Below are 26,154 nucleotides of genomic sequence, written 5' to 3' on the forward strand. Positions count from 1 at the left end.
TTTCTACAATTCATATGGAAATATTTATTCTATTTGGTATTAGTTACCCAGTTTTTAAAAAATGTAAAGTACTATTCCCTCATTGCTCTGATCTCAGCTAATTGTCCAGGAAAGAGATCTAGGAAGCCAATTCATACAAAGGTATAAAGTATGGTAAATAATGACTGGTGCCTTAATTTCTTACTTTTCCTAGGTTAAAATCATTTAAAAAGAGAGGTTTGGAAAGGAAACCCAAAGAAATTAATCTCAGCAAATCAATATTCTTTTTATTTAAAAATATTTTTGTTATTCTGAACTTGACAAAAATCAACATCTATGAGTAGTTTCACATATAAAGAATAGAAAAATAGTCTTGCATATCGAACCGCAAATCTCTATGATCTACATCTTGCTTTGTAAAAAGCACATGATAAATTCAGTAGATTAGTTTTGAAGTTGTGTTGCCTGTCTACATCTCCTTCTGACCTCCCTTCTGTTCTCTTCTGTGCATTAAAAAAAGTGCTTCAATAACCCTCTTTTCTTTTTACTTTTTTTTTGAGGGAGGCATCATTATTGTTTACTCCCTATTCCCTCCCCAGTACCCAGAGAGTCAATTTTCAATCTGTGTGGCTGTCAGCTAAGGGAAGGATTTGGGCTGGAGAAATCCTCTGCTTACTCTTCACCGTGGCTAGCATCTTCTCTTGGTCCAGGCTCATGGACAAAACTAGAATTGTCTGCTCCAGCTGTTCCCGATTTCTTATTTATTGAAAGCTCAGAGAGCTATATGTGGAACAAATATTTGGGTCTTTGGGTAAGGGAGGTATGTGCCACTGGATGAGGCATGTGTTTATGTTGGGAGGAATGATGGGGGAAGGCATAACTGAACATCTTCTGTTAAACAGAGCTGCTAGGGCATGGGGAGAGTGAGTGGATTGTGCAGGCTGCTCTTAGCTAAAAACTGCCAAGTGGGAGAAGTTAGGATTAGAATGTGGCCAGGCAAAAGTTCCTTGGAGGGATTTAGAGAGATGAAGCAGTCATGAAGGATGACTATTCAGGGCTATTGAGGAGAAGGCTCAGTGCCCTTGTTTACATTTGATCTATATTCCTTGATGCTTTCAATTGGGAGACATTCCTTCTCTTCTACCCATGTTGTCCAGGCAATTCCAGTTTGGGAGGCCTCCCTGTATGGTCCAGGAGCTTCACCAGTGTGGATTACACATCTCACAGCCCTACTCCATCCTTCTGAGCTAGTCTTTGAGAGTGGCTATGTCCAGTGGTAGCTATCTCTAGTGCGAGGGGGGCAGGGTGCAGGGAAGAAAAATAAGAGACATTTACATGATAACTTTATTATATATATAAAAGGAATAGCAAGTTGTACATAATAGATATGCAGTTTCATGTGCAATCATCCTTTTTATTATACATTTTATGGAAATGCTTATTTCATTCCATAAATTAAATTTTTAAAAAGAGAGAGAGTGGCTGTGTCCAAAAGACTCTCTCTTCTTTTGCCACTCTGGCTGTGGGTGTCTGAGTTTGACTGGGCCCTTTCTCACCACACACAGCGCCAATCACTGGGCTCACCAAATTCTTTTTTGGCCTTATAGGACCCGGAACTACTTTCCCTTCAATTTTGAAGGGCCAGAACCACCTCCATGCCTCGAGGAGGTATTGGAGCAGAACTTTAGTGAGGGATGGTTTAACTGGTTTGGAGTTAAACATACATCATGAAAAAGAACCCAGAAGTCTTGGGTTAGAACTCTAGCTTGGCTACTCGCTACCTGTTTTGAGTTTTCTCGGCTCCTTACTTTTCTAATCTGTAAAATGGACTGTTTTGGTGAGATCTCTAAGGGTTGTTCCATCTCCAAGATTTATAAGCCTAAGTGCCCACATTCATGTATGTGTTACAAAGTGCCTTGTGCTCTGCCACAGAACTACAGCAACTCATTGCTGGAAAGGAGTTCAGAGACCATCCTACTGTTTCTGAATAGAAATTCCCTGAACAACATTCCTGGGGAGTCTTCATAGAGTTTCTCCGGTCTTCTCCAGAAGATTGCCTCCTTTCTTCTCCTGCTCCTCCCTCTAATCTTCCATCTCTGCCTTTAGACTGACTCTTTCTCTGAATCCTATAAGCCATTTTTCATCTAGCCAAAACCCACCAGCGCAACAAACCAATTTACCCTTGATTCTCCCATTCCCCCTAGCAATCATCCTAAATCTCTTCTCCCCTTCTTGGTTAAACAGACTCCCTGAGAAGACATGTTTACACTTGGTGCCTCGACCATCTCTTCTGTCACTTGCTTCTAAACCTTCTGCAATCCTCAGCATTCTACTGAAACTGCTCCTTCCAAAGTTACCAGTGATCTCTTAATGGCCAGATCTAAGGGTTTAACTGGAGCAGTGGAGAGAGGGCAGGGCCTGAAGTCAGGAAGACATCTTCCTGAGTTCAAATCTGGCCTCAGACACTTACTAGCTGTGTGACCCTGGGTAAGTCACTTAACCTTGTTTGCCTCAGTTTCCTCATCTGTCAAATGAGCTGGAAAAGAAAATGGCAAACCACGCCAGCTTTTTTGCCAAGAAAACCCCAAACAGGATCACAAACAGTTGGACAGGACTGAAAAATAACTGAACAATGGCTTGACCTCATTCTTCTTGACCTCTTTGCCACCTTTAATACTGCTGATCATGCTCTTTTGGACAGTGTCTTCTCTCCAGACACTCCTCGGGACATTGCTCCTGCCTGCCTCTCCTCCTTGTCTGATCATTCTTTCTAAAGATCCTTTGCTGCATCTTCATCCAGTAATAGTGGATATCCCCTAAGCCTTTGTCCTGGTCACACCTCTCTATTATCTCACTTGGTGATCCCCTTAGTTCCCATGGGTTGAATTACCATCTCTATGTAGATGATTTCCAGATTTTATATCCAGCCCTGACCTTAGCTTTCACCCTTCTTCTCACTCACACAACTACCATGACTCTGGTGTGAGGTTTCAACACCTCATACTAAGGCTCATGCCACTGTCTCCCTTCCTCAAGTCTCTGCCCATTCCAATCCCTCTTCTACTCAGCTGCCAGGGATATTCTTGAAGCACAGATCTGACCACAAACCCCCCTCCCCTCCTTCTCTATTAGCTCAAGTGGCTCCCTATTATACCTGGGATCAAATAGAAAATTCTCTGCTTGGTGTTTAAAGCCTTTCACAACCTGGCCCCTTTCTTCCTTTCTAGTCTTCTTACCCCCTCATACATGTCCTTCTCAGTATTCCTAGGTGAGGATAGTCTATCTCCCACTTTGTTTTGTCCACTGCCTGTTCTCCCTCCTTACCTCTGTCTCCCAGTTTCCCTGGTTTTCTTCAAAGCTCAACTAGAATCTTACCTGTTGCAAGGTCTTTCTGGGTTCCTCCTTCTCCCCCTGCCCCCTTCCCTCAGGCCTGCCTGCATCAAGGAAGGTGCTGTGCTCTATGAGCAAAGCAGAGTTTCAGTAGCTCCAAAGAAATGTGAGATGCACACATTTAGAGCCCTCCCCACCCCAGATGTTCATATGGGCTATCTGTGCCCACCCTGTGGCAGAGCCTTGTGAGCTAGTGTTGGTCTGATCAGCCACAGCACGCCCTGTACCTTGATCCCCACAGAAAGACGTTGTCTGGTCCTCTTTGAACACCAAGGACAACAACCAGCCTATATCTGCATGTGGTCTCCCCATTGGTCTGTGAGCTCCCAAGGGCAAGGGCCAAGTCTTTGCCTGTCTTTATATATGTGGCAGCATTTAGCCACGTGCCCGGCACACTTGATAAAGGCTTGTTGACTGCAGTTTCCATCTAAATGTCTGCTCCCCTCCCTCCTGCTTCTGGGACCCTAGAGGGCTAATTATAATTTACTATAATTAATATAACCTAATTATAGGATGATTTATAACCAGAAGACATTTCTTCTCATTGAATCTTATGGACTCTCAAGTAAATCCTGGCTGGGAGGTCAGACTTTAATATTTTAAGACTTTGTAACTTCATCGGGGCGGCTTTCAGGCATCCCTGCTCCTCTGCATCCTTGGAAGGCAGCCTTTGAGAGGTTGAGCGGAAGCTGCTGGGAAATCTGATAGTGAGTCCCGATTCCTTCCTTGTCTGTTATGAGACTGAGGAGAGACAAAAGATGGTGTTGTTTTCATTTTGCCGTTTTTCTGAGCTGGAAAAGAGAGATAAAAATAGCACCTGCTTCCCAGGGTTGTTGGGAAGATCGAATGAGGTAATATTTGTAAAGCACTTAGCATAGGGCCTGGCATTTAGTAATTGCTTAATAAATGTTTGCTCCTACCTCCCCCCCCCCCTTCCTGAATACCACTTTAATTCTACAACAAACATGAGAAGAATCTGATCTCCATCTGGAGACTCACATCCCTGAGCTCTACGCCTCAGTTTTAACGAAATGGTTGGAGGACTGGGGTACTAGGTATGGGTGTATCAGCAGGTGCCGAAGGACGTCATGCCCACTAAGGGTTGCTGTGGGCACAAGTTTTTGTGACAGTTTGTTATTGATGACAAACACTGAATGTGTGTGGGGTGGTCTGCTGGGTCTGACAAATGTGTTTGGCTCAGGGCTACATCTGGTTGGCACTGAAATTGACTGCCTTGTATGATTAAGGACACGAAAGGGATGCAGAGATCCTATGGGGGTAACAAGGCTGTTCTAAGGATGGCTTTTCTTTGAACATCCACATCAGTGCAGGGGTGAAGCAAGGTTGCCTTTTTGACCCAGTAGATTTTTAATCAAACTCTGGAACTGGTGATCCATGCTGTGATGAGGGCAGGTTTGAGATATGAACCGTGTCACAGCAAAATAAATTTCTGAGCACAGGTTATGGGGCCCCAAGGACTGACGCTCAGGCTCTTTTCTGTCACATTGTGCGTGAGATTGCTATGTGGGCAGGATGATATTTTAATGAGACGAAATGTTGGTTCTTATTTATCAATTGCCAACAAGAGAGGTAATCCTCACTCAGTTCCAGGTTGAAAACCAAAAGATTTCCATAATGTCAGAGAACACATGCCTGTACCTCAGAATCCCTTTGGGGTTTCAAACCAAGATTTGGCCAATGATGCTGTATCAAATCCGACATCTGTTTTGGACCTAAAAGACAAGTCAAATCTGACACCCTGGAAGAAATAAGTCACAGTGAATACTTTTATCTTACCTTATGCCTCTTTTCATTTTGAGAATGGTGTGGTTTCTAAAAGGGCCATCACCTTCTTGGATAGGACAACTAAAAAGAAAAGTAAGAGGTAATTATATCTCTCCAGGAGAATCAAAATCAACTTTCTGTATTTTCCCTACAAAATGGGGGGGGGGGGGGACGGAAGGAAGGAAAGAGTTTGTTGCTACTGATTATAATGGTGAATACTAGATGGGTGGTTCATGGGTTGACCTCAATGGACCTGGTTTGGCTTTCTCAATGTTTCCTTAGTGATTTGGTGAAGAATAGAATTAAGTGTGACCTCCAGCTGGAAGACCTTACCACTTGTTTGAATAGTTCGATGAAGGGAGAGTTTGGCGATGTATGGGATACTGAAAGAAATGATAACCCACATCCTTAGACAACATGTAGGCTATCATGATGCTGGGACAGCTAGGTGGCATAGTGGATAGAATACTGGGCCTGGAGTCAGGAATACTCATCTTCCCTGAATTCAAAGCTGGCTTCAGACACTTACTGTGTGACCCTGGGCAAGTCACTTAACACTGTTTGCCTCAGTTTCCTCACCCTTAAGATGGGCTAGAGAAGAAAATGGCAAGTAGCTTTGCCAAGAAAACCCCAAATGGGGGTAACAGAGTTGGACACAACTGATAATGACTGAACAACAAAAATCACAATGCTATCCTGAACAGATCATTGAAAGTCAGAGTGCCAGAGACCACCAAGGTGCCAAACAATCTGACTATTCTAGGTTTAGATGGGAAACTTTGACCAGGTTTGATAATTATTCACTGAAAGAATCTCACTGCTTCCCTCACTGACATCACTGGGCTGCACATTGTGTTTGGCACAGAGTAAGTACTTAAATGTTTACTGACTGATCCATCTTGAAAACAGATACTCAGCTCTCGAATCAGCCAGAGCTGGGGAAATTGCAAAATATCAAACAGTGTTCCAGCATCTGACCCAGATAGGATTTGGCATTTCTAGTTACACTGTGATTGTGGGGGCCCTGGGAATGAATGGATTATCTAAATCAGAAGTGAGGAAGAGTTAGGGAAATCTCAAGAGAAAACCATTAGTATGATTAAGTCAGGTGGAACAGAGATGTAGACATTTAGCAAGTTACCAGTGTGAGACAGTTCACAGAATGAAAGAAGTGAAGGATAACACCTCTCTGTCTCTCTGTCTCTTTTTCTCTCTCTCTTCCCCTCTCTCCCCTCTATTTTAGCTGGACATAATTATTTTGATCTCTTTTAACCTGATTAGTAAGTTTTCCTTTTATAGGCTTATTGAAGGTTTGACTTCATGTTAATCTATACATATATATCTCATATATATGTATATAAATATTATATGGAATTTAAGTTTATGCTAGCTATCATATAACATTATTACTTATTTATTCAGAAGAAAAATTCTGTTGGGAACCATAGTGCTATTGTAATGGTTATGCATCTTTTTTAAAAAAATTAAAATACAGTTGCCAAAATATTTTTTTTAAAACAAATTCATGGGCCCCTGGTTAAGAAGCTTTGAGTTAGAGGCTGGGCTAGGTGCCCTCAGAGATCCTTTGATAACAAAATCCATTAACCTAAATAACCTGTATCTGAACCATAATTAGGGGGGGAACAACGGGAGCTTGCCTTAGAAGACCAACATTTAGAGGGTGATAGAAAGGTCTTTTGATCCTTCAGCAGTAACAGAGTTTATCCTCTAGTTAGTAAGAATTAGGATGGGATTATGCCAACCCCCTCATTTTTTTTTTAAGCAATCTCAGTTAAGTAACTTGCTCAAGGTTACATGGCTAGTTATTTCTGGGTGTGGTGCTAAGTACCTGCGCCCGGATTTGATCTCAGGTCATCCCAACACTGGGGCCGGTGCTCTTATTTGCTGTGCTACCTGGCTGCCCCCAACCCCCTCATTTTTACACATAGAGAAGCTGAGGGTCAGAAGTTAAGTGATTTGCCAATGACCACATAGGTGGGATTTGAACCTACTTCCTCCCAACTCCAAGTCAAACACTTCACCCACATGGGTCAGTATTGATTTAGGGTGTGCCTGCTTTGTAGTAGGTGATTAATAAATGATTATTGACTGACTGGGTTTTGTGCTGCCTGGGTGCAGAAATCTCTTTTGACTTTGTCCATCTTCTTCTCAGGGTAGTCTGATTCAGGCTTCTCTCCCCTCTATGTCCCCAAACCAGGACAAGCTCTCATTAGTGGTTCATTTTCCTCCATCTTCTCATCCCAGGTGAGAACTTCACCCTGACCTTCCTGAGTCTTCATTATAAAAACATAGACATAAGCTATATTATCACTCCTGAAGCAACTAGGCCCCTTTACTGTCCCACAGCTGGGAGCAGACTGTAAGCTCACTCTCTGATCTGGGACCATGTGTTTCCACTCTCTACCCTTTGTTACGGTGAATACAACCCCCCCCCCCCCCCCAAACCTCTCTCCTTGGGATTTCTGAGCTATGAGTCATGAGAAGGGCCTTCACCACACCAAGCCCCAGTGGAATTTGGCTCAGGAGGGCACCGCCTAAGGACAGCCCTATGGATTCATCTCTGTGGGAGGTGGTTAAACTGGGCCAGGTTTCAGTGGGAAGAGAGCTGGCTAATTGTCCATTGGCTTTCCCTTGCTAGAGGGAAGGGAAGGGGGTGGGGAGATAACAAGTGAATGGCTTTTGGATAAAAAGTTTGCTCAAGGAGGTAATTAAAAAAATATTTGGAATGTTTTACTCTGTTTCCAGATTGTAGTAGATAAGACAGCAGACTTTGAAGACGAGAAGACTTGGCTCAAGTCCTGTCTCTGACACGTACTCACTGTGTGATAGTGGGCAAGTCACTTTGGCTCTCAGTGATAGCCTAGGCAATGCCAAGGCCATAAGTTGTAGAAGGGGTGGCAACCTACACTGGTAAAGGGATTTTCCTCACTAGCGAAAGCCACTGTCGAATCACAGGCTCAGTCCCTAGTCTTTTTCTACTTTGTTTCATTTGTGGATTGGTAGAGCAGGTTCTGTTGGATGTTGGAAGCTTTTAAAAAGTGCTACTGGGACACCTTTGCTTTTGTCTGATCAACTCCTAGCACAGACTGGATATTACCAGTGTTTAAGAAATACTGTTGGGGGCAGCTAGGTGAATAGAGCACCAGCCCTGGAGTCAGGAGGACCTGAGTTCAAATTTGGCCTCAGACACTTAACACACACACACACACACAAAACTAGCTGTGTGACCTTGGGCAAGTCACTTAACCCCAATTGCCCTCCAAAAAGCGGAAAAAAAAAATACTGTTGATTGATTGACTGGTTAGAAATCTGGGTGAAGGGGAGGAATGAAAACAGCTGAAATACTTAGATGATAAGTACAAAAGGAAAAACCATTCAACTATAATATTATTTTCAACCCACATTTATCGTTCAAAACAGTGTTTTCAGGGCTGCTCAGTCACCTTTTGCATCCACTGAATTCACCCCACTCTCACCTCTGACTTCAAAGCTTGTAGAGTGCACAGTGGCCACACCCCACAAACTGTCTTGACAGTTGGGCTAAACCAGGTTGGGGGTAAACATTGGGCCTCAAATGATGAGTTAGGGGGATGTCGATCTCAAGCATGTGAAGACGTCTCCTGGCAGAATGGATGAATGAGAACAGTTTATTCCAGTGACCATAAAGGCACCTGGAATAGGTGCTTTGGAACACTTTGAACTTGGTCAAGTACGAAGATGCCAAGGTCATCCTCTGTGTCCTAAGCCCAGCCTTGAGTTCTGTCCTACCACTGGACATCGATGACTCAGGAAGAGAGTCGATGTGCAACTCTGCCTCACTTAAATCTAATTCACGAGCAAGTCAAGACATCACCCTTGATGTCATTGGTCATCTCCAAAGCTGAAAGACAAAAAGCAACAACAGTCATGTGAAACAGAGTGGCAGTGGCTAGAGAGCTGGCCTCAGAGTCAGAAAGCCTAGGGTTCCAGCCCTGACTTTCAACCATCTGTAAAATGAGGAAAATGGATGAGAAGACCTTGAAGGTCCTTTCTGGCTCTAAAGCTATGATCCGTAGGATGACAATTGGACCTGAGATGTCAGTGGTGAAGAGAGTTCTGGGAATTTATTCTACCAATTCAAGGTGTCACCTTCTTTGCAGCTTAGAGTACTAAGAGGGTAGGTAACTTGCCCAGGTTCACCTCCTCCAGTATGTATCTGTTTCTTTGTGATCCTATAGTTTAATGAATTTATATGTGCTCCAGGACAAGACATTTTTTCTAAGACTAGAAGTTAAAGAAGAACTGTCAATCTGTATTAGCATGGAGAATTTCCTCATTAGGAGAGTTTTTTTAAAAAAAGATTTTTATTTTTTTAATTGCATATAAAAAAAAGTTTTAACTTTTTATTTTCAAATTTTGAGTTCCAAATTCTCTCCCTCTCCCTCCATGAGAAGGCAAGAAATTTGACATAGGTTATACATATATAGTCATGCAAAACACATTGCCATGTAAGTCATGTTGTAAAAGAAAACACAGACAAAAACAAACCAAGAAAAATATAAAGAAAAAGTCACTTCAGTCTGCATTTAGGCTCCACCCACTCTTTCCAGGAGAGTTCTTTATACCACTAAAATCATAAGTCTGGACCAAAAAAGTGATTCCCATGGGGACCCACACATGAACTCAAGAGAATTTTAAGACACATTTCAAATGTTTCCCCAGTTCCTTAGTGAAGCTGTGGGGAAATCTTCCCCGCAATAAACAATGTATTTATCCTCCGTGCAGATAATCAGAAACGCTAGAGGCACCTGGGCAAATCACCTAGCCTCTTTGTGCCTCAGTTTCCTCACTTGATAATTTGGGGATTGAACTTGATGGTCTCTAAAGTCCTTTCCAGTTCTAGATCTATGATCCCATTACACTACATCCTCTTTCCTATATTCTTAGACTCAGAGACTGTGAGAAAGGTAAGAGTAGGTAGTAGCTAAAAAAAAAAAAGGAACAACCTTAGGTTTTGTGGATTGTAACATCAATGTGAGTCAATCATTTATCGTGGAAGGGGGGGATGGGAGGGAGGGAGGGAGAGAAGGAAAGAGAGAGAGAGAGAGAGAGAGAGAGAGAGAGAGAGAGAGAGAGAGAATTCTCTTATTCTATATAATATATACTACATATATTATATATAACTGCATTAAGAGAAGCAAAGTGTTTAGGGTGAGGGAAGTAACAACTATAATCTACTTTTCTCTGGTCAGATCACTCCCCAGTCAGTTTAACTAAAAGAATATTGACAAACTGGTCCAATATCAGGAAGGGCCTCCAGTTCTTGTCACACAGAAGGACTGGCTGATGGAACTAAGAACATTCTACTTGGAAAAGAGAAGGCTTAGAAGAGACTATACAATGTCTAGCCCTTAATGATAACTTGTGGATTGATTGATACATTAGTTATCTCCAAGGATCTAAAGGGCTCTTTTATGTAACAAGAAATCAATTTATTTTGCTTGACCCCAGAGGGTAAAAATAGGAGGGATGGCTAGCAGTTGTAGAGAAACAGGTTTAGATCTTAGGGCAGGGAAAAGAAAGTAAGAAGGACTGAGTCAGAAGGTCCTAAATTTCTCCTCAGTAGAAGTCTTCAAGTGGAGGTTGGAGGGCTTCTTGTTGGAGAGAAGCTGCCTATTCATGTATCACTGGGACCAGCTGGCCTTTGAGGTCCCTTTCAGTTCTGAGATTCTGAGCATCCCTATCAATGGAGGATACTGATGGGGACCTTTCATCTTAGAAGTCCAAGAGTACTTCAAAACAAACCGCAAGCTATAGAGGCATTTACACAATGTGGTTCTTGAAATTTATGTAGTATTTTGCTACTTCATATCAAAAATTACCTAATTCACCCTGAAATAAGACTGGGGCAAATGGATGGCCATAATTCTTAGTGGGATAACTCTGAATGAAGGGCTTGGTTCTTTGCTGGCACCATGCTACTCTTTGCAAGTCAGCTATTGTAAAACCATCTGAACTTTGAAGGAGTTGGGCTGATTCCAAGAGGCATCCTTGGCTCTGGCAGGACTGGCAAGGACTGGACTTCTTTTTAAAATTCCACTCACTAAGAAAAGAACATGGAATTGGCTTCCTCTGCATTGGAGGAAACTCCTAACTTCCTAGCAGGCTAGCAGTTGGACCATATAGTATTTTTTGTTTTGATAAATTTTAATTTTAGAAATTTTATTAAACTAAGAATAAAAGTAAGGTTTTCTCATTAGTGAGACATTTCTCTTCCCCTTTTCATGTGTTTTAGATCGCAGATTTAAATTATCTTATGGTAAAATCATGTTTTTGTGTGTTTAGCAGAGTTGCTGGCATAATATGTGCTTAATAAATGCTTTTTGATTTGGAAAATCTTCAATCAGCCAAGTGTTTATATATGGAATCTGATTTTCCTTTCAAATTACATCATTGGTTTGGAATTTTTCCTCTGGACCTATTTTTGAAAATCTCATTTTCATTCTGGAATGAAATTTGGAATAATGCCCAGAAAGTGACTACCATATCCATATTCTTTGACCCAGAGATCTCACTGCAGGCAAAACCTCTAAGGAGGTCAAAGATAGAAAGGCCCCATAGACACTAACCTATTACAGCAACATTTATTTTTGTGGTAGCAAAGAACTGGAAATAAATTAAAAGTCCATCAGTTGGGGAATGAGTAAACAAGTTGTGGGACATGAATGCTATCTTGTAAGAAAAAATGAATATGATGAATGCCAAGAAATAAGGAAAACACTTAAATCAAATGAAAGAAAGCGAGACAAGTAGAACCAGGATAATAATCTAGAGCCAGATTATAATGATGTAAATGGGCAGAGCAATGATAAATCCATGGGAATTGAATTAATTATAGTAAGTCTGGCCTGAAAGAAGTGAGAAGACACTTCTCTCTGTTTCCTTGGAAAGGTAGGAGACGAGGAGGATGGAAGACTATAATGTCAGGCTCTTTTGATGTGTTGTTTAATTTTTCTGAACATTTTTGTCTTCCTTTTGGAAAATTCTATATGAAAAGGGGTGGTCCTTGGGATAGTGGTGGTGAGAGAATGTAACACTGGGAAATGTAGGTTATGGAAAAACAAAAAGATCTCAATAAAATTTATTAAAAATATCTAAACTAAATAAAAAAGCATTAAAATTTTTAGTGGGCTGGGCTGTCCCCCTTTTCTTTTTGTATTATTTGGGTGCATAGCAGTGGAAGCATACCAAGTACCCACTCCCCTCATCTGTGTAAAATATTACAATGTCCTTTCCTGAAATCCTTGGTCTCAAACATTATCTGTACTTAAATTCCTAAGGGACATATACTTAAATTCTGAAAGGACAATGTCCTGGTTTAAAAATTTTAGTGATAGTCTTTTTTTTTTTAGCTCTATGTTTTCTAATAGTATTTTATTTTTTCAAATTATACCTAAAGATAATTTTCAGCATTCATTTTTACAGGAGTTTGAGTTCCAAAATTTTCTCCCTCCCTCTACTCCCCTTTTCCTAAGACAGTAAGCAATTTGATATAGGTTATATACGTGCAATCATGTGAAACATTTCCGTATTAGTAATGTTGTGAAAGAAGAAACGGACTAAAAAAAAGCCGTGAAAAAATAAAGTGAAAATAGTATGCTTTGATCTGCATTCACAGTCCATCAATTCTTTGGACGTGGATAACGTTTCACATCATGAGTGGAATTGTCTTGGAAGTTAAATTCTTTTCAAAGACCCGATCTGTTCGTGTAATAGAAAACTGTGTATGGTGGCTAAACTAGAAGTGGAAATGTCTTTAATTAAACTAAGAGAACCATATTGAAAGAGGAATTCGGAGAGATGGAGATTTAAAAGGGCAAAGAACTCTTCCTGCTTTTGCTTACTCCCTGGACTAGACCTTAGTTTTCGAAGAAAAAACCTTCTCTGCAGTGGACTATTTCTGTCGATGCATTGGGTGAAAAGCCTCTATTAAACTTTAATCCTTTTCTCTCTCTGGAGTATTCTGTCTGTTTTATTATTAGTATAACATTGTATGTCGAAATGCTTGGGTCAGAGAGATTTTTAAAAGCGAGACAATATCTGTTCTTTTGGATTTCTAAGAAGACATCCTTGGATTTAGACAATTAGCAAACCTTTCTGACCGGCAACTTAGTAACAAGCAAGCAGAGTGCTTCGTTTTTCTCCCACATAATGAACGCCTCACAAATACTGTTCATTTATTTATTTTGAGGTTATGTCACTCTTCTGTCTTGCTTAAAGTCTCCCATTCACTTTATTTCTATCCTCAACACTGACGTAGTAGAGGAAAGGGCCATTTTTCAGAAGGAGGGTGCTGAGCTGTTGATCTGTGGTCTGCTTATGGGTGAAGGGACATAATCGGGGGGGAAAATCGGGGGGCTCAAAACGTCACCCCCACCCCGACATATGTCTCCAACTGGAGAGTCCTCTGCCTGTCCATGAGAACTGGGATCCGAGCTCGGATACTTACTCCTGTGTGACCCTGTGCGGGTCACGTTCTCCTAGACTCGCCGCGCCTCCATCTCCGCCCCCCCGCGGACCGGGCTCCAGCCTCCGCTTCCGCCCCGGCCCTTGCCGGTCCTGCCCTGCCAGCTTCGGAGTCGTAACGGGAGCCGGATCCTGAGCCTGAGCCCAAGGCGTCCCCACGCCTCTCCTGCAGGCCGGCCGGCAGCCCTGAGCATTACCGCGGCTCCGCTAGTACCGTGTCCCCGGCCCGCCCGCCTCTGGCCCGCTCCGATAGCAGGAAGACCAGAGCCCGTGGCCTCCGGGGCAGCCGCTGAGCTGCCGGAGTGTAGAGCGAAGGGGGCGTCCCTCGCCCAGTGGGGGGCCAGCGCAGCCCCGCGACATGGAGGCGGAGGAGCGCGGGGGAGGCGAGGGAAGGGGAGGGGGAAGCCTCTCCTGCCCCCCGCCCCCGTCACCGCCCTCGCGAGCCCCGGAGCCCAACACCCACCGCCAGGCCTATCAGTGGTGCCGGGAGTTCCTGCCCGGAGCCTGGAGGGCGCTGTCCGAGGCCCAGCTCCAGGTGAGCGTGGTCCGGGGTGGCCTCAGCAACCTGCTGTTCCTCTGCTCCTTACCTGACTGTGTCCCGTGCGTCTCGGACGAGCCCCGCCAGGTGCTTCTGCGCCTGTATGGTGTCATGCTGCAAACCAGGCCCTGGGATCCAGAAGGAGCCAGGCCAGCCCAAAGCAAGCAGGCGGTCCAAGGGGCTGAGGCCACGGTGCGGGAAAGCGTCATGTGCACCATCCTGGCCGAGAGGTCCCTGGGCCCGAAAGTCTACGGGATCTTCCCTCAAGGCCGCCTGGAGCAGTTCATCCCCAGCCGCCCCTTGCGCACCGAGGAATTAAGTTTGCCACACATCTCTGCAGAAATAGCTGAGAAAATGGCCTTGATTCATGGCATGAAGATGCCGGTCAGTAAAGAACCCGAATGGCTTTTTCGAACCATGGAGAAATATTTAAATCAAGTTCTGAGAATTCAATTCACCGAAGAATCCCGAGTTCAAAAACTAAACAAACTCCTCAGTTACAATCTGCCTTTGGAAATGGAAAATCTAAGGTCATTGCTGGAATCAACCACCTCTCCAGTGGTGTTTTGCCATAATGACTGCCAAGAAGGGAACATCCTCTTGCTGGAAGGCAGGGAGAACTGGGAAAAGCAGAAGCTGATGTTCATCGACTTTGAGTACAGCAGTTACAATTACAGGGGCTTCGACATCGGCAATCACTTCTGTGAATGGATGTATGACTACACTTATGGAAGGTACCCCTTTTTCAGAGCCGACATCCTGAAGTACCCTACCAGGGAACAGCAGCTTCATTTTATTTCTAAATACTTGACTGCCTTCCAGAATGGATTTGAAAACCTCAGCAAGGAAGAGAAGTCCAAAATGGAGGAAGAAATGTTGGTAGAGACCAACAGGTTTGCCTTGGCGGCCCATTTCTTAGGGGGACTTTGGTCAATCATACAAGCTGAAAGTTCACCTACTGAGTTTGACTGCATGGACTTCGCCCTGGCTAGGTTTGATGCCTATTTCTACCAGAAGAGGAAACTAGGCTTGTGAACCTTGGAGCCACTTGAAGCAGGGGTCCCAGAACAGATGGGAAGGATCTCTCCTCTGCTGGATCTCTCCTCAGGCTTGGCCTGCCTCCCTTGGGAGCACTGAGGTGTGGGAGACTACAGAGCCTATATTAAACTTGGCTTACATTTATTTCCTATCTTGTTGCCGACTTCACTAGGAGTCTGACATGGGATCAGGAAGCACACTAGATTTCAGGAGCCAAGTGTCTTATCATCCTTTACTCCTCTTTCCGCCAGGTGGGAAGCTTGTTTCCCCTACACACCAAGACCAAGCAGCATTGTGGAGGGGGGTCGGCTGGCTCTTATTATTTCCTGGTTATATATTCTTTTTAAACACGTTGGTAAAGATTGCGGCCAGGATGTTGGGCAGTGGCCATGCATTGCAGACACTACTAGCTTGCACTACTTGCTTGAACAGGAGCTGCCCACAGTGACTCTGCTCGGAGGGCATGCTATGTGCCCCTGGCACTAGTGTCCCAACCCTTGGGTCCAAATCACCAGTGCCCAAGAAAGTGCATCGACATAGAGCTCACTCTGTGTCTTCCTTGTGACTGGTGTACATGCTTTATTATCCAGAGGTCTCTTACAGTAACTAGAAAGAACCCTTCCCGAAATTGATGGGCTGCCAGCTTGAAGGGGGCCAGAATGTCTGTGGTGGGCCAGAGGGCTGAGGGCCAGATTCCACAGCACCACCACATGCTTCCACAAGCTGATAGGCCTGGTATAGCCCTCCTGCAATGCCTCTGCCCTAGGCCTCTCCCTAGCCCCTAGACCCTCCTGTATAGTGTGGAAGAGAATGATTTAATAAGGGGATAAAAACTTGGTCTGCCTTCTCCTCCTGCCATTTGTGGGGTGGGAAGGGAATACTTGTAAAGGTTGAGTTCCACAGCTCCTACTTTTCCCTCAAGACACCACACTGGTACCATGATTGGGGTGACCATGAACCGAGCTGAGAAATAGAGGCCCAAGAAGAATCGCTGTGAAACGTCCATAGGAATTAAATGACGCTTTGGGGGTAAACCTGGGGCCCTTTTTTACTCTGAATTTTTATATGAGTTCTTTGTGCAAACATTTCTGCCACCACACAGGTTGTACTATACTAAAAATAAAAGTTTTAAAATCAGAAAAAAAATGCAGACAGTGATTTATATGGTTAAGATTCTGTTATTCACACCTTAGTATGAATGAAATAGAAATTCCTTAGGGACTTAAGCAGTTGATTAGAACTTTGAATGAATGTTCTAGTGGTGATGGGTGACAAGTTTTCCTGGCTAATAGAGAAAGCCTCTGTCATTTAGCACCTGTTTGATTAGTATAATACCTGGCATAATAATAAATAACAAAAAATAAATAAGCCCCCCCCCTTTTTTTTTTTGATTGAGCATGACCTTGGGCAAGTAATTTCAAGTCCCTGGGCCTAAGTTCCCTCATTTGTGAAGGATTGGACCAGATAACCACTGAGTTCACTGTAGGAGAGTCATGAGAAACAGACCCGCAGAGTGTGAAGCCTTCAGAGACCACGTAGACCAAATCACACGTGAACAAGAATTCTCTTTCCCACATATTCTACAAGTGTCTACTTGGAAGCCTCCAGGGAGAAAGAACCCCACTACCCTCTAAGCCAGTGCACTCCACTTTTGGACAGCCTTGGGGCCTTGGGAGGTTTACAGCATTGGATATCTCCCCTCCTTCCGCCCCCCCCTCCCCCTTTTAGTTTGGCCTTCCAGCCTTAACCATGGGGTTATAGGCTCTTAATTTGGCCCTCTGGCCTTAACAATAGGGTTATAAACGGGTGGGTGGATGGAAGTGTTAAAAGATAGTATTAAAAGACTTGAGTCTAAGTTTAGAGGTAGAATCTCGGACTGGGAACTGGAAAGGACGCCGGACATCATCTCACCCAGACACCCTCTCATTCCGCAGACTTGGAAACTGAGGCTCAGAAGAGCCACTGGCCCCACATCCCCATTTAGGAAACAACAGATTTCTCTGTTCTCGCCAGTACAGGACAGTACAGCATGTTCCCTGTGAGCATTTTTGCAAACTCTATAGAACTCTAGGGTCCAATGAGAGACCCTTTCAATGACTTTTGCAGCGAGACTTCTGGGAAGCTCCCCCCGCCCCCCTCCGCACCCGTGGCTGTCAAGGGCGTCCCTGTCCACCAGCCGTGACCTTGGAGCTGGGTCTGGCCGGAATTCGGGTTTTCGGCGGCGGCGGTGCGAGGGGTGTCTAGACAGAGCGGAGGGTAGAGTGCGGGGGAGGGAGGCCTCGGCCTCCCCTCTTGGCACTGCCCATCCCGGCCCTCGTGGGCCGGGCCACCGCAGCGGATCCGCCGGGGTCCCCGCCCCTCTCCAAGGTAGCCCCGCCGGGCCCTAGAGCAGGCGCAGGCGCCGGGGCAGACCGGGGCGGGGCTGGGCCGGGGCGGGGACCAGAGCCGAGATCGGGGGCGGGACCGATGGACTGGGTGGGACCGGCCCGGGGCTGGGACTGCACAGTGCAGTCTGGGTCGGCCTCGGCTGCGCCACGTCTGTGCTCTCGCTTTCCTCCCGCCGCCGCCGTCGCTCCTGCCGCTGCTGCTGCTGCATTCCGGCTCCATCGCCCGCCCAGAGCAGCCCCGAGCAGCCCCGCACAGGCCCGCACAGGTCCGCACAGCCCCCGGGCACGTCTGAGAGCCAGACACCAAGGGTAAGTGGTCTGGAAGAGAGAGAGTGAGCCGGGATGCTGGCCAAGTCCTCCCTGGGCTATTGTGAGATGCGGAAAGCGCTAGCCGGGACGCAGAAGTCCTGGGTTCAAGTCCCAAGTTTGCCACCTGCCAACTATGGCTCTGAGCGAGTCCCTTCCCCTCCCGAGCCTGGAGTCCCCAGAAGAAGGGGATTGTGATGACCCAGTGGGAAGAACAATGGACCCTTATTCAAAACCCACCTTTGCCACTCCGAGTGTAACTCTGGGTAAATGAATTCACCCCGTGGGCCTCAGTTTCCTCCTTGTAAAGTCGGGGTGAGGGGCTAGGTGGCCTTTACCTACCCTTCCAGCTCTAAATCCTGACTAGGTGACCCCCAGACTTCTTCCAATGCTTACATCTTTCGGTAGGGGAGCAGGGGTGGGGCACCACACCCTCCAGACTGAGGCCCCATGCCCATGCCTTGTTCGAGTCATTAGTTACAGATGCCACTCCCCTGGGCTCCTCCCGACCTGTCCCGTGGGGGAGATGTAGGGATGAAGGCAGCTATATTTTATCTCTTCTGATGTGTATTAATTCCGTCACCTCTCCTGGGGAGTGGGAGAGTTGGGGACTTGCTTCTTTAAGAAGGATTCGCTAACCTTTCACATTACTCTATTTCAGGTCCTGTTCACCTTTTCCCTACGTCTCAGAATACAATGGTAATGGCCTTTCCTTTCTGAATTTTCTATTTAATGTTATTGAAATTGAGCAATTGATTATTACTGTTTTAGCGATCAGAAAACTAATACTTATTATCTGTTTAAGAGAAGACAGTATGGTTTAGTGTTAGAGAGCTGGTCTTGGAGTCAGAAAGACCAAGTGGCTTGTGTGACCCCAGGCAGGTCACAACCTCCCAGTGCTGTGGGCAGCTCTCTCTGAGACTCTCAGTTGAAGAGAAGGTGCCAGCTTTCACTGATTGATAGAGGGAATTTCCGGTATTAATTAAATCCCAGGTCCTGCCCCTGTCTCATTAGTGGCCATAGCTTTAGAGCAAGGTGGGGTCTTAATAGTAATTTTGCCCAACTCCCTCATATTAAGGAGAAGGAAGCTGGAAGCCAGACACATTAATTGTCCTACCTGAGCTCCCACAAAGTTGGAATTTAACACCCCTCCCCTTCTATCAGTGTAGGGCTCTTTCCTCTACACTGCAGCGAATTGTTTTAAAAGAGGGTGAATGAAAACTTAATTAAGTTTAGCACTATCCCTGCCTTTTGGATTCCCTTGCCGTGGTGACCTCTTATCACCCCCCCCCCCCACTTTCTTTTTCTTTCTTCCCTAACTTGCTCTGGTTGAGTGGAAGTTCAGTTAGGGCCCAGAGGCAGTGATTTGGGTGGTTCCCCTGCTCCCCCAACACTCCCTTCCTTTTTCTTCTCTGTGTGTAAAAGTGAGCCCTCCCACAAGCCTCTGACTTTGGAACCAGAGTGTGTACAGCTCATAGTGGTCATGTGAGCTGATATTTTCCTGCCAGCTTCCTATAATTTTTAGGCAAGTTTCTTCTATTTCAATACAGTGGGTGGGGACTGACTTTTTCCATTGTCGTAATGGCTTCTGTCTCAGCCCAACTGGAGGGGGGAAAATTCCTCAGTTTGATTCTAAATTGTGTATTTTATGTATTTTGGGGGTTGCTTCACTTAGTGGAAACTGGTGAGACTAGTTCTTTTACCACCTGAGGGTGACAACCAAGATTGACATCAGAATGGTAGAACTTACCTTATTATGTTATTAAATTACTGTTTAAATATCTCACCCCAATACTAATTTTACATACGTATACCTGATTATATATATAATATAGCTATCATTTATCCTGTCTATCTATCTACCTATCAATCTATCATCTATCCTGTCTATCTGTACACATACACACACACACACACACTTCCTAATTAATAGGATCATAGACATGAAGTCAGAAAGGACCTTGGAAGCCATCCTAGTCTGGCTTCCTCATTTTATATATGTATAAAATGGTCTTTTTGGAGGGTGGAAGGTAGGGCAATTGGGGTTAAGTGACTTGCCCAAGGTCACACGACTAGTGTTAAGTGTCCGAGGTGAGATTGAAACTCAGGTCCTCCTGACCCCAGGGCCGGTGCTCTATCCACTGTACCACTTAACTACCTCTGGCTTCCTCATTTTTGGGGCTAGAGAGGAGTAGTCAGTTGTTCCACGGTACATACATAGAAAGTGGCTAAGCTAAGATTCGAATCCAGATCCTTTGACTCTGACACAGCAATGTCAGAGAGCTGGCCTTGAAACTGAAGAGATTTGGGTTCACGTCCTCCCTCAGACACAAACTGATTGGGTGAATCCTATAACCTCTCAGCATTCTATACACCTTCCTAAGACTATAAATTATTGAGAAGTACTGACCTACATTGGTAGAGGGAGTCTTTTTATGTTATACCATTGAAATTCGAACTCCAATTGCTACCTCTGACCCTGGAGTTAATACTTTTTCCAATGTAGCCCATTCCCCATAAAACCCAGAACAAAACAACTCTTTGTCCAGTTCAGCAAAGAGGATTAAAAAAAATTTTTGTAAGGGTTTAGAATGGTTCCAAACATACCCTGTCTCAGGGAAGTTCATCTTGATCTGTTGTACTGTTAAAACAGAATTCATTTTAGGTCACTAAGGGGAAAAAAGGCCAATGCACATCATTTTCATGGTCCATTCCTTGATGTTGTATGGTCAGATGGAGATCCAGGTGAAGATGTCCCAGGAAAGCATTTATTCATAATGCTTTCATTATTTTTTCCTGTATCCCCACTTCAGATGCCACAAAAGGCCAATCAGTTCTCCTGTTACTGTGAATGGAAACTTGGAGTTTTCCTTTGCCTTTTTCAATGAAGGATCTCTGCGAAATTACCTTGGCAATCCTTCCTGAGATAAGGTCCGTTTTCTGGAGATATCTCCTGGGGTGGTAACATGTGTGATGATTGACTGGGCATGAAGAATAATTCTCCACAATGTCAAGCCGCCTTTATAGCTCTTACTTTTCGGTGGATGGTCCAAAGATTTTCAATCAGTTGCTTTTAATTTTAGAGGTTCTCTATTCCCAACAGGACAACTGATCCTGCATAACTTTAAAAATGGGCATACCGGCCAGTTTCATGGGAAATAGCTCTGATTATCTTAAGGTGATCAGTCATGCTTTTATTGCCACAGGCATTTATTGATACTTATGATAGTGTAAGGCATGGCTAGGGGCTGGCAGAACAAAGATGAGACAATTCCCGTCCTCCAGGATCCTGCCTATCCCTGGAGGAGGGTCACTGCCCTTTTGACCTCAGTTTTCTCATCTGCAAAATGAGGCTCTTAGATTTGGAAGGGCCCTCAGGACTCATCAGAGGACCCCTCGTGCTCCTCCGACTCTTGCCTAAGAAGAGAGGAGGGTGTTAGAAACAGGCCTGGACAGACCGAACCTGGGAGCGTCGTCAGTCTGACAGGGCCCAGCTGCTCTCCCAGCTGCTCCGGCCACGACAAGCAGGGCCAGTAGGAAAGAGGGCAGTTGGCTCTGGCTTTTCTTAATTCGCCGTTAGACCCAGTGAGGGAGACATTGAACGACAGTGTTTTCTTTGGGTCTTTCCATCTTCGTGTTAGTTTCTGTAGCCAGCTCACTCGGTAATATTGTCTCTGCATCCCTCAGGAAGCCTTCTGGCTGTGGGCCATGGGGAGAGACTGTGTTGCCGTAGCCCGGTGGTTTCTGTGGCAGCCTCTTTGTTGATGTAACCTGATCTCCGGGTTCTACATCTGTATACTCACCGATACGCAGATGTTATAGGCATGCATTTGTACATGCTACATACACACAGAATATGCATGTTAGATGTATTCATGCAACATATAACAGCAATTATATCCAATCCTTCGTGGCCCCATTTGGGGTTTTCTTAGCAGAGATACTGGAGTAGTTTGTCATTTCCTTCTCCTCCTCTTTACAGGTAAGGAAACTGAGGCAAACAGGGTGAAGTGACATGCCTAGGGTCACACAGTAAGTGTCTGAGGTCAGACTTGAATTCCAGGTTCAGTGCCCTATCCACTGCACCATTTAGGTATCTTCATATACACTTACTACACATGTGTGTGTATGTATGTATCTATCTCTATTCTCACTTTGTATACACATTATATATTAGCTACATAAACACAATATTATATAACCATACAACTTAATACACATTCAATATATACATGTATGTTCTTACACTGTACATAGATTATATATAAGCTATGTAAACAATATATATGCAATCAATACATACACATTCAATGTATGCAGGCTGTATATTCAGACAAGATATATATGTACACACACACTACATATACGAACACACTCACTATATACAACACACACACACTTAACATAATACACGCTCTATTGAGAATTTTCAGAGTCCTTGCTCTTACTGCTGATAATACCAGCAATTAAAGCATGTGTTAAGTTCCTCCTACTTCATCACCTGAAGAGAAGGGGCCACCACCTTCAGCTGTTAAGTCTTCTTGAGCTTTCTTTTGTTAAGTAATGAGGAGGAAGGGAGATACTGAGATGTTTTACTTTAAGCTGCAAAAGCAATTAAACAACAAGATGGAGTTAGCTGTTAACTGTTTTTAGGTCTTAAAAATCCTCTTTTAACGATACTATACATACACAATATGCATTTACACATGCCATATAGATGCACTATATGTAAACACATACACATATTTCTATGTAAATTCTACAATACACATACTCACAGTATATTTATATACATATACATACCAGTTAAGTATATACGTTTTATACACATACATGCATTCACTAAATATGTATATGTGTGCACATATGTCATATGCATCCATTGATGTTTGTTTCCTCATCTATAGAATGAGAGAGATGGACCAAATGGCTTTTAAGTTTGGTATTTTGGAAAATCTATAATCTCATCACCTATCTATGGTTAGAGGATATGTGTTAATCACTTTAAAATTAAACTTTATACATATATACATATATATGTACACTTTATATAACCATTTCCCATATGATATATATATATATCACTTAAATGATATTTAAGTATTCCAACTGGTCTGCTATTATTAAGAATCTGAAATGAGAACATCGCCTACTGATATTTAGGAAATAACCAAATCAAGTGAACGAGCATTGATTCAGCACCTACTGTATGCCAGACACTGTGGTAAGTACTGGGAAACAAGAAAGGCAAAATAACCTAAAAACTCAAACCAACCAAACAAAAACCCCAAACCTCGAACTCCCTCCTGTTCTCAAAGAGCTCCCAGTCTGATGGTGGGAGGCAACATTTGAACAGCGTGCATATTCAAAACAAATTGGAGCTAATCAACGGTTGCCTCTGTTTAAGAAGCAGAGGAATGTGTGATTCTGTTGAGAGATGTCCTTCCAGGCTCAAAACACCGGAGTCATCTTCTGTGCTGCCTAATCTGTCATTTCATTCTTGCTGCATGCCACCAAGTCCTACCATTTTATCGTGGTGTGCGTGTGCGTGTTTGTGTGTGTGTGTGTGTGTGTGTATGTATTCAGCTAACATGCATTTATTTCCTTTCCCTCTCACTTTCACCACTGGGGTAAAAAGAAGATAAAACTCTTGTAACAAATATACATTGTTGAACAAAACAAATGTCCACATTGGTCATGGCCCAGATTTGGGTCTATTTGGCATTTAGAGTTCATCTCCTCTCTTATAGGAGATGACAACCTTCTTCCTCACTGATCTTCTGGAATCATGGCTGCCTGCCATTTTTTCTTTCAGCCTGTCTCTTGCATTCACCTCTGCCTCTCCCATAGCACTGCTACCAGCCTAGCCGAGGTTCTCTCATCACCTCGTATTTGGATTATCATCATAACTTCCTAATGTGACTCTGAGTTTGTCACTTCATCTCCCTGGGCTTCAGTCTGTAAATTGAGGGCGTTGGATGTGATAACTTCTGAGGTCCTTCCCAGCTCTAGATGTGTGGCCATCTGTGCTCCTGAGTTGTCTTCACTTCTCCCCTCTTGGGGCCCTTCTATGTACTTCAGGCAGACATCACTTTTCTCACCCCACTGTTTGGCTCAGTAACCTAATATGTGGACCACCACATCAAGGTCACACTTCTCTGGTCAACATCAAAGGCCCTTTGTGACACGGGTCCATTCTAGCCCATCTAGCTTTCTACTCCTCCATAGTCCTTCAGTTGAGTAAGGCTGGCATATGACTGCACCATTCCCCTAACTCTGCTCCCCACACAAACCTTGTTTTTGCTGTTATTTCCCCTGCCCTTATTCTCCCCTCTGCCCACTAAAAATTGAACCCATCCTTCAGGGTCTGGATGAAGTCCCAGTATCCCCTTCAAATACCATCAAACTTTCTAAACAAAACAGACAACCCCTCTCCCTCCCGCCCCCCCTCCAAGAAACATAATAGAGTGAACTGAGCAGTGAATTGGAAATCCTTGGACACTGTAGGTTCTGACCTGGCTAAGCTGTTAACAAATTCTATGATCCTTGCCAACTTGACTTATCCTAGGCCCCAAAATCTTCATCTGCCAAGGGAAGGGAGGTGGACCAAGTCATTTCTGAGGACTGGTCAGCTTTAATATTCTGTGATTCTGAGAGGCAATGGGCTGGTATGGACAGAGTGCTGGAATTGGAGACAGGAACACCTGGGTTCAAATCTAGCCTCAGACACAAGCTCTATCTGTGATCCTGGGGAAGTCATTTAGCTGCTTTAGCCTTAGTTTCCTCATTTGCAAAATAGGTTGGACTCAATGAAGGGCCCTGTGGTGGATTAAACCAAGCCTTTCACTAAACTTTCTCACAGCCCTTTAAGCTTAGCTTTTAATCTCATTGTTCTATCTCCAGGAAGAAATTGCAAGTGGGTACCTACCGTACTTTATATGGGAGTGGAGTGCACCTGGTTTCTTTGGGAAGTGTTGATGAAATTTACAGATTGTTGAACTTGGGGGCCCTTCAAGATCTGATGCTTGTTTTAAAGTTTACCACTTTTGAAGTAAGGGCTTGTGAAATGTCATACACATTTCCTGCCTTCCTAACCAGAGTATATGAATGTAACAACCTTTCTCTTAATGAGCCACTATCACAGTTATAGGTATCAATTATGCCAGTTCTTTGGGGAGCCAGAGATTTCATTGGTTGGGTTATTGCCTTTACTCATTCTCTTTCATTCATTCTCCCCATGCCCCCTGGCATGTACTAAAATCCTTTCCAACTTGGTAGGACATGTAAGGCAAAGTTTGTGGTCTTCCTCAGAAGCCTTTGAAAATCCAGTCCCTTGGTGCCATAATGAGAATTTTTCCCCTCTAGAATATGAGCTCCTTGAGGACAGGGGTTTGTTCTAATATTTTTATTTTTCTATTCCCAATGACGGACTATCTCTATGCCTTAAACCTTGGGACTTGGGGATAGGGATTGGACTTGAGTCTTCAATTGTAATTGGGAACTCTCTGAAGAGAAACTTTCTCTACCAATGAAGGAAGGTACTTTCTTTGCAACATTCAGTCCTAGAGCTACCTAAAACAGTTCCAGTTTAAATGACTTCACCCCGGGTCACACAGCAAGCATGTGTCAGAGATGAGATTTGAACCCATGTGTTTCTGACTTTTAGGCTGATTCTCTCTCTACCACACCATGCTTCCCTAAACATAATAGGTGCTTAATAAATATTCATTAATAGCAATTGAGGCTTAAGTACCAAGGGACTCTTTAGATAAAGATTTTTCTGTATCTTTAAGGTTAATGTCCCGAGACATTCTCCTTTGACTAGAAAATGCTTGAAAACAACTACCTGATGAATGAATAAGAATTTGCCCTTATTTTGAATACGTCCTTATTTTATGCCAACCACCAAGCTAAGCAATGAAGATGCAAACAGAAAACTGAGATTGTCCCTGCTCTCCAGGAGCTCATACTATTAGGAGAGAGAACATTCCAAGAAAGTTCATCCTCAGGACAGATATAGATCTCCTTGCAGCTGCCCCAGGATGCCTTTGGGTGCTTGGGTTGTAAAAGAAGGTCTGTCTGGTGACTGTGGTGAGAGTCTTCAGGGCATAGAGACAGGGCAGATGGGTCAGGCCCAGAGGACCTTAGGGGGCTTAGTGGTCTTCCATGGCACAGAGAAGGAATAACATTGTTCTCATCCAAGCT

General features: G+C 44.1%; 1 protein-coding gene, 1 long non-coding RNA gene and 1 pseudogene across 2 annotated transcripts in view; 2 read left to right on the top strand and 1 right to left on the bottom strand.

Annotated features, from left to right (window-relative positions):
• Positions 1–3,935: 3,935 nt before the first annotated feature.
• On the bottom strand, positions 3,936–5,125 carry LOC138174573 (uncharacterized). The gene is made up of 2 exons (XR_011171771.1): positions 5,029–5,125; positions 3,936–4,110 (listed from the first exon to the last, which is right to left on the bottom strand). It is a non-coding gene; the product is annotated as an uncharacterized lncRNA (long non-coding RNA).
• Positions 5,126–13,669: 8,544 nt separating this feature from the next.
• Positions 13,670–16,376, top strand: LOC138174572 (choline kinase alpha pseudogene; annotated as a pseudogene).
• Positions 16,377–17,728: 1,352 nt separating this feature from the next.
• ANXA5 (annexin A5) overlaps positions 17,729–26,154 on the top strand; it is a 50,267-nt gene continuing 41,841 nt past the window's right edge. The window contains exons 1-2 of the mRNA XM_069104883.1: positions 17,729–17,952; positions 18,611–18,648. Coding sequence (XP_068960984.1) covers positions 18,646–18,648 — 3 coding nt within the window. The 5' untranslated portion in view covers positions 17,729–17,952; positions 18,611–18,645. The remainder of the gene's footprint in view (positions 17,953–18,610; positions 18,649–26,154) is intronic.

The sequence above is a fragment of the Petaurus breviceps genome, unplaced genomic scaffold (genome assembly GCF_028583685.1).
Source record: "Petaurus breviceps papuanus isolate PSGF00001 unplaced genomic scaffold, PetGlider_PUasm1.0 689, whole genome shotgun sequence".
Taxonomy (NCBI): Eukaryota; Metazoa; Chordata; class Mammalia; order Diprotodontia; family Petauridae; genus Petaurus; species Petaurus breviceps.